The sequence below is a fragment of the Limulus polyphemus genome, unplaced genomic scaffold (genome assembly GCF_000517525.1).
Source record: "Limulus polyphemus unplaced genomic scaffold, Limulus_polyphemus-2.1.2 Scaffold10827, whole genome shotgun sequence".
NCBI classification, from domain to species: Eukaryota; Metazoa; Arthropoda; class Merostomata; order Xiphosura; family Limulidae; genus Limulus; species Limulus polyphemus.
In genome coordinates, this window is record NW_013676437.1 from 1051 (window position 1) to 15374 (window position 14324).

Consider the following 14324-nt stretch of genomic DNA (forward strand, 5'->3'; position numbering starts at 1 on the left):
GTATCTCTTACAAAAATATACCTTACCCAACTTCTACATCAATCCGTTGAGTATCTCTTACAAAAATATACCTTACCCAACTTCTACATCAACCCGTTGTGTACCTATTATATAAATATACTTAACCCTGTTCTACATCAACCCATTGTGTACCTATTATATAAATATATCATACTAACTCATGAACATACTTCAACCAACTTTAATTACCTTCTATTCCAAAACAGTTAAATGAGTATAAACTCCAACATAGCCTATTCCTAGCTTGACAAGGTACTTCAAAATCACAGTCCTAGTTGCTATAGCAACTTAGCTGGCAGTAATCTTCCATATAACCAATTATCCAATCTGTACCAGGTTAATCAATGTTATTGCTTCAGCTGTTTTATTTCTCCACTTTTCTACTTATTTTATCAAAATAATTTAAACAAATGTTCCACAAAAAATATCCACTTCCTGTGGGTTATCTCACATTGTGGGTTATGTCACTTTATCAGCAAATAAGGCTGTACTTTTAAACTTAAATAGGTAGCAGGAAAGTCAGGTACTTACACTTTCAATAATAGTTACCAAGTCATCTGGCAGTTTTTCCATAATGGTTTCAACAGAATTTCCAGATGGCACTTTGCTCATTATAACAACATTGCTTAAAGTAAACATGTTCTCTGATTGATGTTCATCAGTAATGAAACCTGCATTCATTGTATAATTCAGCCCATTCAATTCAAAATTTCCTTTGGCTAAAGCTATGTTTGCTGAAACAAAAAATCACTTTGTAAACATTCTGTTCATTACAAAGACAGTGATATATTTATTTATATATTTTTTGAAATTTCTATGTATATATTAAATTCATAAAGAGGCACGTGTTATATAAAAACACATAACCAATTTATAAAAAACCATAAAAAACTATATTTATGTTATGTTGAAAACAAAACAATATATGATTATAATACTACTTTAATATAAACAAAATGTATAATAAAAGACAATTAAATGAAATACTCCACATACAACAATACTGTTGTAATGTTTACAAAACTAAACATATAATATATCTAAATATCTAAATATTAAATATATATAAATATTAAATATATATATATAAATATAAACAAAATATTTAACCCTCTGCTGTATAGTTTAGATTGTTTAACCCTTGTGCTGCATAGTTCAGATATATCCAAATAAACATTTATACTCACTGACAAATAATTCAGATTTATCCCATGGCTGCCCTAAAAACATTTCCCTCTACTGCAACATGCAGGATTTGTACCTTGTACTTGAAACAATCTCCAACCCTGCATGTTTATATGCCTCAACTGATTGACCACTTGGTGACATGCACTTTAACTGTTTTGGAGCTATATTTTGCTTTACATGTGAGTTACATACGTGTTATGTTTGTTACTCTGTCAGTTCAATGAATTTTTATCGATCAGTACTTTGTCGCCCAATGAAGAGTCCAGTAAGAGGGTCAAAATCTTGCATATAAAAGTATTTTGACATTATGAGTCTTAAACAACAATTAATCACAATGTGTCTTACAAGAGACAAGTCCAAAATTCACTAATGTCTCTAGTAAGGTTTGAAATTTATCACAATGTGTTTTACAAGAGACACATGTCTGAACTTCACTGATATCTCTAGTAAGGTTTGAAATTCATCACAATGTGTCTCACAAGGGACACGTCCAAAATTCACTAATATCTCTAGTAAGGTTTGAAATTCATCACAATGTGTCTCACAAGAGACACATCTGAACTTCACTGATGTCTCTAGTAAGGTTTTAAAGTCATCATAATGTGTCTTACAAGAGGCACGTCTGAGCTTCACTGATGTCTCTAGTAAGATTTGAAATTTATCACAATGCATCTTACAAGAGACACATCTGAACTTCACTGATGTCTCTAGTAAGGTTTTAAAGTCATCATAATGTGTCTTACAAGAGGCACGTCTGAGCTTCACTGATGTCTCTAGTAAGATTTGAAATTTATCACAATGCATCTTACAAGAGACACATCTGAACTTCACTAATGCCTCTAATCTTAATTTCACTAGTTTCTGTAATACAATGATCTATTACAAGAACTTCTTTACAGTAGATAATGATGGAGAATATGGCCATAAATAATCATTAATATGATTAAAATTAATTAAAACAAATACAATATCACATTAAACCAACGAGTCACTGAGTTGTTTTTGTTACAGTGGATCTAGACTGTCTGCACAATCCTGAACCAACAATTTGAAATGTGATGATAGCCACAAAGTTGTTTTCAACTGTGGTATGTAGTACTACCACTAGCTTTGGTTACTTCCACTTCAATCAGTGTACAGCTGGATAAATAAACAATCTGGCTCAACTTGATAGAGTAAGACAATCCTTCTAAGGTACAATCGCAGCAACTATTACTGCAGGCTTCTTCTTCTCTAATGACTGGATAGAACTTACCACTTCATACCTGGTCATAACAAAAATTGACTCGGTTAGAGAAAAAGTATAATTCACACCCAAGAAGTGCCTCATTGTCTCTCTGAGAAAAGCATAGATGAGCTTATCCATGAGGACATCGTCACAACCGGCTGCAGACCAGAAAACAACCGGCTACCGTGGGTGAAGAGCCGCTCTATGAAACAAAAACTTGAAGTGAACTCGATAACCACACGAGGAGAAATGACAAGTCAATGGAGAGTTTGCCAAAAATAATGAACAGAACAGAGGAAACAAACCAAAAGATGATAGCTGTTAGAACTAGTAAAAAAGAAAAGGAAACAAACCAAAAGATAATATTACAACTAGTAAAACAGAATGGAGGAAATAAACCATTGTCTGTAGATACAAGCCTTTATTGAATAGGAGCTCTCAAAGGCTACCAGAAAGAGTTAATTCTGGTAAGTGTTATGTGTTTGAAACCAAGCCAAAACTGTCAGGAATTAATAGTTGTTATCAAGCCAAGGATATCCAGCCCAATCAGATCAAAGGAACAACGTGAAGATCAGCTGGAAATACTCAATGAGAAAGGATGTTCATTATCAGAGAAAAATCATCCACAAGTCTATTATTATAAACCCTGTAGCATGCTGATTGACACTGGTTCCAAATCTACAGCTGTTCTCACCCCAATTTGTTAATAAAAGATGTAAAATTTCCTCCAGTGATGAAGAAAGAAGAGAGATCAATACAAACACAAGATGAACATAAAGTTCTAGCAAAAGGGAAGATGGAAGTTACCCTTATGGTAGGAAGCTTCTCTACACCTCATGACGTGTGGATGATTGACACTGAAAAAGAGTGGATATTGGGAACTGACTTCATGTGGACACTTAGATGCAATGTTAGGCTCGCATCAGATAGTCGCATAGTCTATCACCAGGAAATCCCTGTAAAATACATGGAAATTACTATACCAGAGATTGAACTTTCAGTGACAACAGTGAGAATGGACACCAAGTGAAATAGTCACACCAAGAATTATTAATAAAAATTTTTCATCTAGTGTGTGGTGCCTAGTGGAACCAAATACTCAACCATGTCTTGAAAAATTGGTGGTTGGAATAGCTCTCGTGGATGTGAAGAATAAAGATGTCATACTAAAATTAGTTTCAACTGGATAAGCAAACTTGTAGGTTGCCAAAAGTTCTTGATGAAGCTGTAATAGTGAAATATATCATCCAGGAAAGACTTGTGATAGAACAAAAGGAAGCCATGATATGAATGATTTCACTGAGATGACTTAGTTCGGTTGAACCGCTCTTGTTGCAAGAGAAGACAAAGTTGACAGTTAAAATCATAAATACTATTCAACGTTAAACTGGTACACAATTAGAAATTGTTTTTAATTGTGTACCAGTTTAACGTTGAATATTATTGATGATTTTAACTTTATACACAAGTGCCAAAATACTATAATTAAAGTTGACAGTTGTTTGCAAGAGCCATGTATCATAATGAAAAAAATCTGGAAAGACGGGCAATCTAAACCAAAGGTCATCCACTGTAACCATCTTTGAAGATGCGTCAGTCAGAGAAGGACTAACAAGGTAACACAAGTGAATCACTAGTCAGTATTAAAACAACTTTGTGAATGGACAACTTAGCATAGTGTTATATTTTTTGCATTAGGATTGTTCAAGGGTCTTCACAATCCAGAATGAGGCAGTGTTGTAAGCTACATTTTAAATGTGTAGTTTGTTCAAGTTTGTAGAAACATTAAAAGGAGGAAAAAGAGTAAATTGTTCTCATCACATGGAATGAACATTTAAATACTTTTACCAGAATAAGTTAAAAGGATCAACAAAGAAAAGAAAAGCACTGCAACAATATTTTGCATACTTTAACAATATTCTGGGCATAATTGTTTTAAAAATTAAAATATATCATTAAAATTAAATACATCAATGTTTGTTGTGCTGATAGCCTTATATTAAAAAATAAATTTCAAACAAAATGAGGGTACAGATGTTTAAAATACAAATATTCTTGCTTTATTTGGTTCTAAAATAATTACTGATTTATAGTAAATATAGTTCTAAGCAAACACTTTCCATTGTTTAGGATTTGTTACATTTCACAATGAAAGAGAACTGTCACTAACCTGTGTCAATGTTACCAAAGTCCAGAACAGTCAAGTTGCTCTTCTTGTTTCCAATATAGCTTTCTACCACAAACGTTCTTGAAACATAACTAAACATTAAGTCAATTTCTTCTAAATCTGACACCAATAGTCCTGATGGGAGTGATGGTCTAACAAGCACTAAATGTGATGGTACACAATGTGAATAGCTGCAACTGACACTGGTAAAATCAAAACACATCCTTAGCCATTTAATACAATAATTAAAACTTACATGTGAAAACTTTAATTAAATGTTCAACTTATACATTTGTCACTAAATACTATTGTAAAACAGAGGAATATTTAAACAAACGATTTTCCCAGACTCATGCTGCATTTCTAATTACTACTTTCATCAATGACTGCTCTGATTCTGATGCTCAACACTTACAACTTTCAATGTAACATAGAAGATGGCAAAAGTCACACATCTTCACACTTTCTATTGTACATGTCAATCACCAAGACCATGTTTCATTAATCACAGACTATACACACACTAAAAACACACACTATAATTCACAACAATTCACGCACTTTACTTACGACTTGACTCAATTATCTGTCTCCCTATCTCTGTCTGCTATCTAATTAAATTCTTGCTTTATTTTCCGTGCTTATATACAAGAATAGAGGCATCTAGAATGCACTCGCCTCTTCATGAACCTTCTAGACACTTATCACGTGTTACCAGCGTCACTTCATCTCCGCTGTCGTAACACTGCCCCTTCCTTAGTATTGTTCGTCCCAAACAATAGCCACTTACATTAAACTTACATTAAACCAATAGATAATTAACAATAACTTGATTAAATGTACAGAACTTACAAACACAAAATTAAAATTCTTAATCTTAACGGCATATCTTCTTCCGTACTGGTCTACATCTCGTTGGCTTCTCCTTTACGTGGGGTTCATCTGCTATATCAGGAAATGTCCTATTATTGACAACAAATACTAAGGAAGGGGCAGTGTTACGACAGCGGAAGTCACGTGACGCTAGTAACACGTCATGCGATTCTCGAAGGATTGTGACTTCTCCTGGCAACTCTAGTCTTTTCTAGGCACCCTCTATTTCAGTATATAAACCCAGCAAATAATTGCAGATAGACAGAGAGATTGAAGATAGAGATAATCGAGTAAAGCCGTAAGTAAAGTGTGTGAATCACTGTGATTTATAGAGTGTGTTCATAAAAGTAGCCAGTTTAAAGTGACTGTGGAAATTCTGTGTATTGCAAAGCTGTATCGAGAAAGAATAAACTAGTTTTAATTAAAAAAGGACTGTATTGCTGAAGTTTCTCGGAGAGAATTTATACCAGAAATTAACAAACGACCACATACACAACAGTATGATATGTTGTTTATACAGTATAGAAATGTGTTGAATGGATAAGAAAGAAAACTTTATTACCAATTTGATACAGTAATAAATGTACATAATTTGGAGAAGGTTTTTCCATCATCAGGTACAAGTAATGTACCTAGACAAAGAAATATATATATACAGTATTAAGCAGTCACATGACTGGAGATTAGTCAAGACTTAATAAAGGTATCTTGTTGATGTTTGGTTTGTTTTTAATAGACATAGTATAGTATTATTGAGTTGCAATGTTTGCAAGTACAAGTTTTTTTTTTAATGTTCACCAAATAAAACTGTCATCATATCAGAAAAGTTTACTGTTTAATTAGTATGGTAGTCAACTGCAAAACATTCTTTACTGAATATTGTTTTTATTCAAACAAGGTACTTAAATAAATTGGCTAACTAGCTACTTAATTATTTCTAAATTCAATCATAAAAAATTGGAAATAAAAACATTATTACAATTATCAATGATGGTAATATATTTTCATTATTTAATTATCAATTTATTTCATTTACAGAAAATCAGTGTGGGATTACAGCATAGTTTAAAAACAAACATAATAGCAACCTCATGTTGGTAGTTGGTTGATATTAGCAATTCATTTGGCAAGTAGGAAATATCCAGTTCATCTTAAAAAGAACTATGTGAAAATAGTTTTTCAAATACAATTGTTTTTTTTTGGTTTTTTGCAAAATGTGCAAATGGTGAAAAGGTTATCAATAATATGATACCAAAAATTATTTTAAAAAGTGCAAAATGTTAGAATAATGTAGTGGTTGAAAAAAATTAGTTAGTACTGGAAGATATAGTAATTGATTAGAAAAGATCAATAATCACTGACTGTGTAAAAGGTTACTCTGTTCATTATGAAGGGTTTTCTTTATGCATTATTTCCTTCTTAAAAGGCTTTTAATAAAGTAAGATTTTGCTTTTTTTTATTGTGTTTGGATTGAACATTATTGCTGAAGGGTACTAATTTTCAGTATTAAACATTTTCTTGTATCTGTTACAGTTTATTTTTCTATTCATATAAAGTAATTTCCAATAGATACACTCTATTCTCTATACACAGTAACTATTCCTCACGAGTCCACCTTTCAGACATGCCACTAGTCTCGAGATATCTCTTACTTAACATACATGTAATAACTAGTCCTTCATTTTTGAAAAATGTCTATGGGTTGTAAACAGCCCCTGCCAAACACCTCATGGAGCTGTTAGTGGACAGACTGCATATTGATTCTTTATGTAAACTGGACAATAAAAGTTAATTTGTACTGACTGAATTGTACTGTCAACAAAACAATTTCTATACTGTATAAACAACATATGCTACCTATAACCTAAGGTCCACCTTTCAAACGTGCTCAGGTATTGTATTTTTGTGTTAAATTGATTTCTTGAACCTACATAATTTAAAGCACAGATACTTTCACAGCTCACAAACCAAAGGAAATGAAAGGATTGTTTACAGAAGCTATAAAAAAGAACAGTAAACCCATAATTTTTACTCTATTAATAGTCTAATTGGTAGTCTAATTGTAACTTTAATCAATCATATTTAAACTTTCTTTATTGGTACTTTCAAAGCTGCTTTCTTAGTAAGTGTTTTAACCTGTACAAGGGAAATGCTTGAAAATTGAGGATAAATATATATATATATATATTGCAGCTTTTTATTTTCCTTCATGAATTACACTAAATATATCATTTCTAAAATGTTTATGATGGATACAGCCCCAACACTACTGTCGTATACCTCTCACTTTGTAACCAATCAAGGGAAATGAATGATCTTTATTAGGCAAAAGTAAAAACCTAGTATTTTTTATATTATTCAAGTAGTGTAAATTTAAAGTCAAACAACAAAAAGGTTCGAATAAGATTTATTTAATTCTATTCATACTATTTATTTTGTAAAATATAACTTTTGATAGTAATAACTTTCATCTTACAAAGTTTACAAACCATTAGAGAATTAATAAGAATAAAACTTGGAAGTCTATTCAGACAGTATTCTATTATTGTGTTAACAATTAATAACAATGCAGTAATGTTTCATTTTTACAATGATTGTATGATACCAGTTAAAAGGTAGCTTTGTAACACTGTAACCAAATTTTTGGTAATTTTTACATTAAGAAGAGATTTCCACTATTATTAAAATAGTATTTTAGATTAATCAGTGTTTATCATGTAGTGTTAAAGTAACTTGAATAAGTCAAACAAAGTTTAAACCTTTCTACATGGTTTGAAGGCCATGTCATCCCATTTGTTGGCTCATATTCACAATGTTATTGAACAACTATTTTATGTATTTATGTCATTAAGTTTGGTATCAGACTGTAGATTATAATTCAAATTTATTTTAGTATTATACATTACTCAATTTCTTAATTTAAAAGTAAATATTAAAAAAAAAATATCTAAATGTCAATTTTTTTGTGTCAAGTGGTATGTTGAATGTTCACAGTGTGCCACTGAACTTTGACAACCTCCAATCAACCTTGTGTCATAATCAAATTTTCTGAAACTCTTCATGGTAGTCTGAATTTCATAATTTAATATCCAATTTTGTAATTTGAATTTTAAAACACTGGTTTAGTTACTACTTTTGCTGAAAGACAGAGAGAGTAAAATAGGATAATAGAAGGATAATTTCTAGAGAAACCTGACCTGAGAGCAAAGAACTGGAAAATCTCACTTATGAAAATGAAAAGACATAAAAGAAAGATATACAAAGTTAAAGTAAGAGTGACTAAGATTTTAGCAGAGGAAGAAGTGACCTGGATGCCAGGTGGTGAAGAAGAGAAAATGAAGACTGAGCCAGCCAAAAAGGTGCTACAAACGTGACCTGACAAGGAGTGTCAAAAATTATTGTCAAGACACAAGGGTGAAGACAGTAGGAAAGTACCCATACAGAATGAGATTAGACCAGTCCTGGCTAAGGGCATCCACACATAGAGTTGTTGAGTGAGGTACCAGGAACCAGAAGAGGGGTGAGTTTGGTACTGAGAGGAGTGACAAAGGCATTGATCGTTGGTATGCCTAACTGGGAACAAATCCAATGAAATACCTGTGGATGGAGTATCCACTCCATAGGAAAAATCTTGTATGGTTGAGGGAATTGATCCACCACCAAGTTTAAAGCTTCCAAGACACAACAGGCTCTCAGACAAACCTGATATGAGTGGACCTAAAACAGAAAGTCCAATGTATGGAAGCAAAGTCCCTGGAGCAAGTCCCATCCTGTTAATTGACCTTAGAATTGTCAGAGTGGATCATAACCAAATTATCCACAAGGTAGAAAATAAAAACATACCCAATGGATAGCCAAGAGTTCCAGGATATTAATAAAAAAAGGTGTGCTCCACATGAGGCCAAACCCAAAGGTTGTGCAGTCATCCAGAGATGCGACCCAACAAATAAGAGATGAGTTGGTAAAGAGAAGGAATATCCAGTCAGGAGGGAGAAGTGAAACACCAACTGTAGTAATGGCATGATCCAACCACCAAGAGAGACCAGAGGATCACAACATTTTCCAATGGTTGCTCAATATCCAGTGAAGAAGCCTCATGTGGGTCTGGCCTAGAGAGACAAGAAGAGCCAGAGATATAAAGATTCCCCAAAAGACATAGAACCACTTGTGCAGGAAGTATAGGAAAGGTAAGAGTCCAGGTGACTAGATACTCCATTTCTAACAGATGAATAGGGAATTCTCAGCACGACTGTGTCAAATACTGAAAATGGCTCCAAGATGGACCAGTTCTAAGTCAGGAACAACTTGGAAAACATGACAAGCCATCTTTTGAAGGAGAAGCAACATGGCTGAGGAGGAACCAGTGATTCATGTAATAATGTAAATGAAGTCCAAGACTGTGGGCATGATGAGCATATGCTTTCATGACTCAGATATAGACATAAAGAGCTGAAGTGATGCCAAGGGGAGAGCTCAAAACTGGTACACCTAATCCTAGTGAATGGTACACAATGTGAAAACAAAGCAATGAGAATATGGAGAAAGGCATCCAAGACATCAACCTTAGTCAACCAAAGTCATAGGGAAAGTGGCCAAAAGAAAGGAAGAAACTCCATATTGAACCTAGGAACCACCAGTGGCTGTAAGAGAGGAAAGGTCGATGACAGGACACCAGTCCCCAGTCTTTTAGGGGACAACAAACATATGGGAATAAAACCCTGGAGAGGGCCTAATGACTCTATTGATGGTTATGATGTCTCAGAGATCTTATACAGTATCCTTAAGATACAGAAGATTGGATAGAGAAGGAAAAGCAACAGGATAAGAGGACAGAGGAGGAAGAGATGATAAGTTAAGAGAAGGACTGTGTAAGAGCCTGAATGACCCACTAGTCAGTACAGGGCCTGAGCCGACTAGGTACAAAAGGATAGAGTCACAGATGGAATATTTGACAGCAACTTGATTAGAGGAGGGATGACAAGAAGTGACAGAAGGACAAGAAAAAGTTGAATAGAGAGAGAGTTGAAGGGCTCACAAGATCAAGGAGCAGCAATGAACCAAGCAAGTTTGAGGAGTGGCAACGGACTGATGAGACTGTGAGAGACAAAAACCAAGGACTAAAGGAAAGACCGGTATCAGACAGCCTTGGCGCGAGTCTCCAAGGTTTTAGGAATACCTCTGAAGACTAAAGTAAAGTAGCAAAACTAAGGTCACAGAGGTAAAAATGGGGAAAAAAATGAGAGTGAGAAGGGCATAACATTGAAGAAGGTCCCAATAACAGGGGAACTAAGTAAGCAGGAAAAAGGCAGAAGATGGAATACAAAACTATCAGGATCACAGTGAAGGGCTTCACATAGGAGATGTAGAGAGAATAGGTAATGAAGAAAATGGGTATGAAAAAGGCAAATATGGGACAAATGAAAACTAGAAAGTGTTATTGAAGACAAAGGATCAGTCCACCAAGCAGGTAGAAGAGACTTCAGGGTTGGGAACCCAAGAACATAAAAAGAAAAAGGCCATAAGTCATGCCAAAGGAGGTTGAAGCATTTGAGAGTAGGAACGAAACTGATCCAGAAACGTGTCAACCTGAGCTTGTATGCCTGGAGAAAAAGGAAAAAACAAAGAGTCTTCAGCATGAGAGTCACATAGTAAGGAATAAGAAGAATTAAAAGACATAGAAAAAGAGAAAAGTAATGAACAATCCTGAGTAAGCAAATCCACAAAGTAATTTGGAAGAGAAACATTGTCCCCAACATGTAAAGAGGCAAGAAAGGCATCTGAGAACTCATGACACAATGAACTAAAGCAGTAACATCTTTCAAAGTCAATGAAGTCTCCAGTGTCTACAGATAAAGGAAGGGAAGTGTTATCAACATTACCAAAACCTAATAATGATGTATTAGTCATTGTCACTTGAGAACTCATGGTCATTGCAGCAATTTTTCAGATCAATTTTTTCTTAAGTTATTTAGTGGCAACATAACATTAAATCAAGGTTAAGTCAAACTAAAAAGAAACCAAATAAAGTCAACACTGTGAAAAGGTAATGCAAACCTCATGAAACTGATTAAATTTAAACTTAAAGAAACAGATCTGTTAAAGACAGCGCCAAGGAAAAGAATAATGTTAATTTCAGGTGCAAGTGATTATGGGGATCCACTACTGGTGGATGGCTACTTTCACATGATAATTACATCATGCATTAGTGCAGGTCACATTATAACATTTCTTAGATTGGAGATAGTTTTAGGCCAGTAACATGGGCAAAATCTCAAAGGCAAATTCACGAGAATTAGCTACTGTGTACAGAGATGCAAGTCTATTGTTTCAGAAAGGGTATTTTTGTTCAGTATAATTTGTAATGGTCTTCTTTGTTCAAAGGTTGTAATATATGTATGGTCTGTAAGTTACTGCAGGAGCAAAAGAACATTAGTTCACTCTTCAACCAGAGCAGGAGTTTGCAGTTCATCAGATTAATTGTCAGCTTGAGGACAAACCTGAAAGAGGGAAGAGAGAAAAGTGCGGTATATGTTTCTATCTTGTTGTATTATTATAATATTATTTTGGTATTTACCACGTGTAGGTTTCACACATGTGGCCAAAGAACCTGTTAAGTTCATCTCATTCTAGCTGTCTTTGTTCCTTTGTTATTCTTGAGAAGATAAAATCTGTTCTACCTGTGGAAGATATTGCTGTAATATTGTACTACATGCAAGAATGTTGACATTAGTGTCCTTCAGTGGTAGTTTGGATAAGATCTCGAGGTTACAGCCTCACCTATGTTGGATTGAGAATGACCAGTCACATGAGTAGTGCTATTGTTTTGGGTGGATACAATATTTCTTGTGAAGAGGGGAAGTTTAATTTAATCAGTCTGGAAAACGATCTTGAAGAGTAAGCAGTTTAAAAAAGAATCCAATAAAAGTGACCATCCATGTGTCAGTATCAAGCACACATACACACAGTTTGTGTTAAGTGTGATACTGATAAAAATTGTTCATTTTGTAATTTATTTTGTATACAAACACTATTTCATTAATTCTTGTGAAAGTGCTATTCAGAGATTTATCATAACTTCATAATAAATATCATGATCAAATCTCCTGTTAAAATTATTCTGTGGACCTATTCCACTACTCTTAAATAAATTAATTTTTGTCTGAATATGCCACATAAGAAACACATTCTACCTTGTTAATTCACTGGCTACAAAAAACAAAAAATTCACAAAATATACAATGTGACTTCTTATCTTACTAGTCATGAAAAATGCAAACTCTACAAGAAACACATTCTAACTTTTTAACTTACTAGATATAAGAAACACAAAATCTATCAAAACCTTTTCTTAATTAACAATTTACAAGAAACACAAAATCTGTAAGAAACATATTATATATTCTTAACCTAACAGCTACATAAAGCATATAACGTACATAAAATGCAAACTATTGGAAATAATTATAGAAATACACAAATGATAGACATACAAATTTCGCAATGTGTAACCATAAGTTATTGTTCAACTTATAATAAAAGTAAGATAATATTTTATAATGGAAAATACAAAAAAAAGCAAAGAAGTTGTATAATGTACTAGTATTTTGTATTTGTTTAAATAGAGTATTATATTTGTTTTTATGTTAATACAAGTTTATTAACTTATTACTGTGAAGAATTGTTCCACATGTCTTGTATTACTCCACACAATTCAGCAAAGTCACTAAGTTGCTGTTTTTACCATCTCAGTTTCCGGGTAATCCCATAAAGATTGAATATTATTTGTTTCATAATGAATAAGACAAACCATAAATGTTTCTGTCCCATAAAGTATTTTCACTGCCAAGTATCATTTGGTGCATATTTGAGATCAGAGTCTTGCTGGAATATGAATCCCTGGCAAACAAATCTTGCTTTTATGGGAATAATATGATGGAAAAGTTTATGCATGTACCTGTCAGCAGTCAAGGTACCATTAGTATTGCTTAGATCTCCAACAACACTAGCTGATATGCAGCCCACAGTCTTAATACTCCCCTCCAGGTACATGGACAGTGATAGTATCCTCCGCTCTGCCATAAAACACATTATTGTTCATTACTACATTCATCAACCAAAACTTTGATACATTTCTCATGTGGTATTTGTCCTGGGAGCCCTAAATGGATTCACTACATTACTGCTGAGAACAGTGCTTTTATTCTTAAAGCATTATGTTGTAATGGCAATGACTGTCGGGATAACAGCCAATCAGTATAAACTGTCCATACAAAACTCTACTATTGTGCAGCTCATAATATTTGCATTTTATACCATTTTATCTCCATTTACAGTATAGTATTACTTTGCAACTCATTAGCTATGAAACATGTACTCTATAAGAAACAACAATAACAGGATACATGTAAACGTACATGTCATCAGAAATAAGCCACAATTACCTTGAATTCACATGGAGAATTAAACTTTCTTTGACATGTAGCAATTCAGCCAAAAGCTTCGGATCTGTCCCGTTCACCCAGGTATAAACAGCATCTATTGGCACATACTGGCAAAGCCTGAAACAACAAATCTTTTTTTTTAACATTTTACTTGACATAAGTTTTAAAACACAAAACTAATAGGCTTAAAAAAGGATAATTTCAAAATTTGAGGGGGAAATAATTCCTAGTTAGTTAAACATTCAGTGTGAAAGTGAATGCTCAAGTCCACACTCTAAACAAAGTGCATTAAGTTGTGTGACGATGACTGCATCTAGTCCACACCCTAAATTAAGTGCATTCAGTTGTGTGAAGATGACTGCATCTACTCTACACTTTGAACTAAGTGCATTCAGTTGTGTGAAGA

At 33.6% G+C, this 14324-nt stretch overlaps 1 protein-coding gene across 1 annotated transcript; it reads right to left on the bottom strand.

Annotated features, from left to right (window-relative positions):
* Positions 1–552: 552 nt before the first annotated feature.
* On the bottom strand, positions 553–14035 carry LOC106476540 (N-acetylglucosamine-1-phosphotransferase subunits alpha/beta-like; the record flags this gene model as incomplete). The annotated part of the gene is made up of 3 exons (XM_013937191.1): positions 553–755; positions 4608–4807; positions 13919–14035. Coding segments are annotated over 3 exons (520 nt in total), but the record flags the coding sequence as incomplete, so codon positions are not given.
* Between the last annotated feature and the right edge of the window lie 289 nt (positions 14036–14324).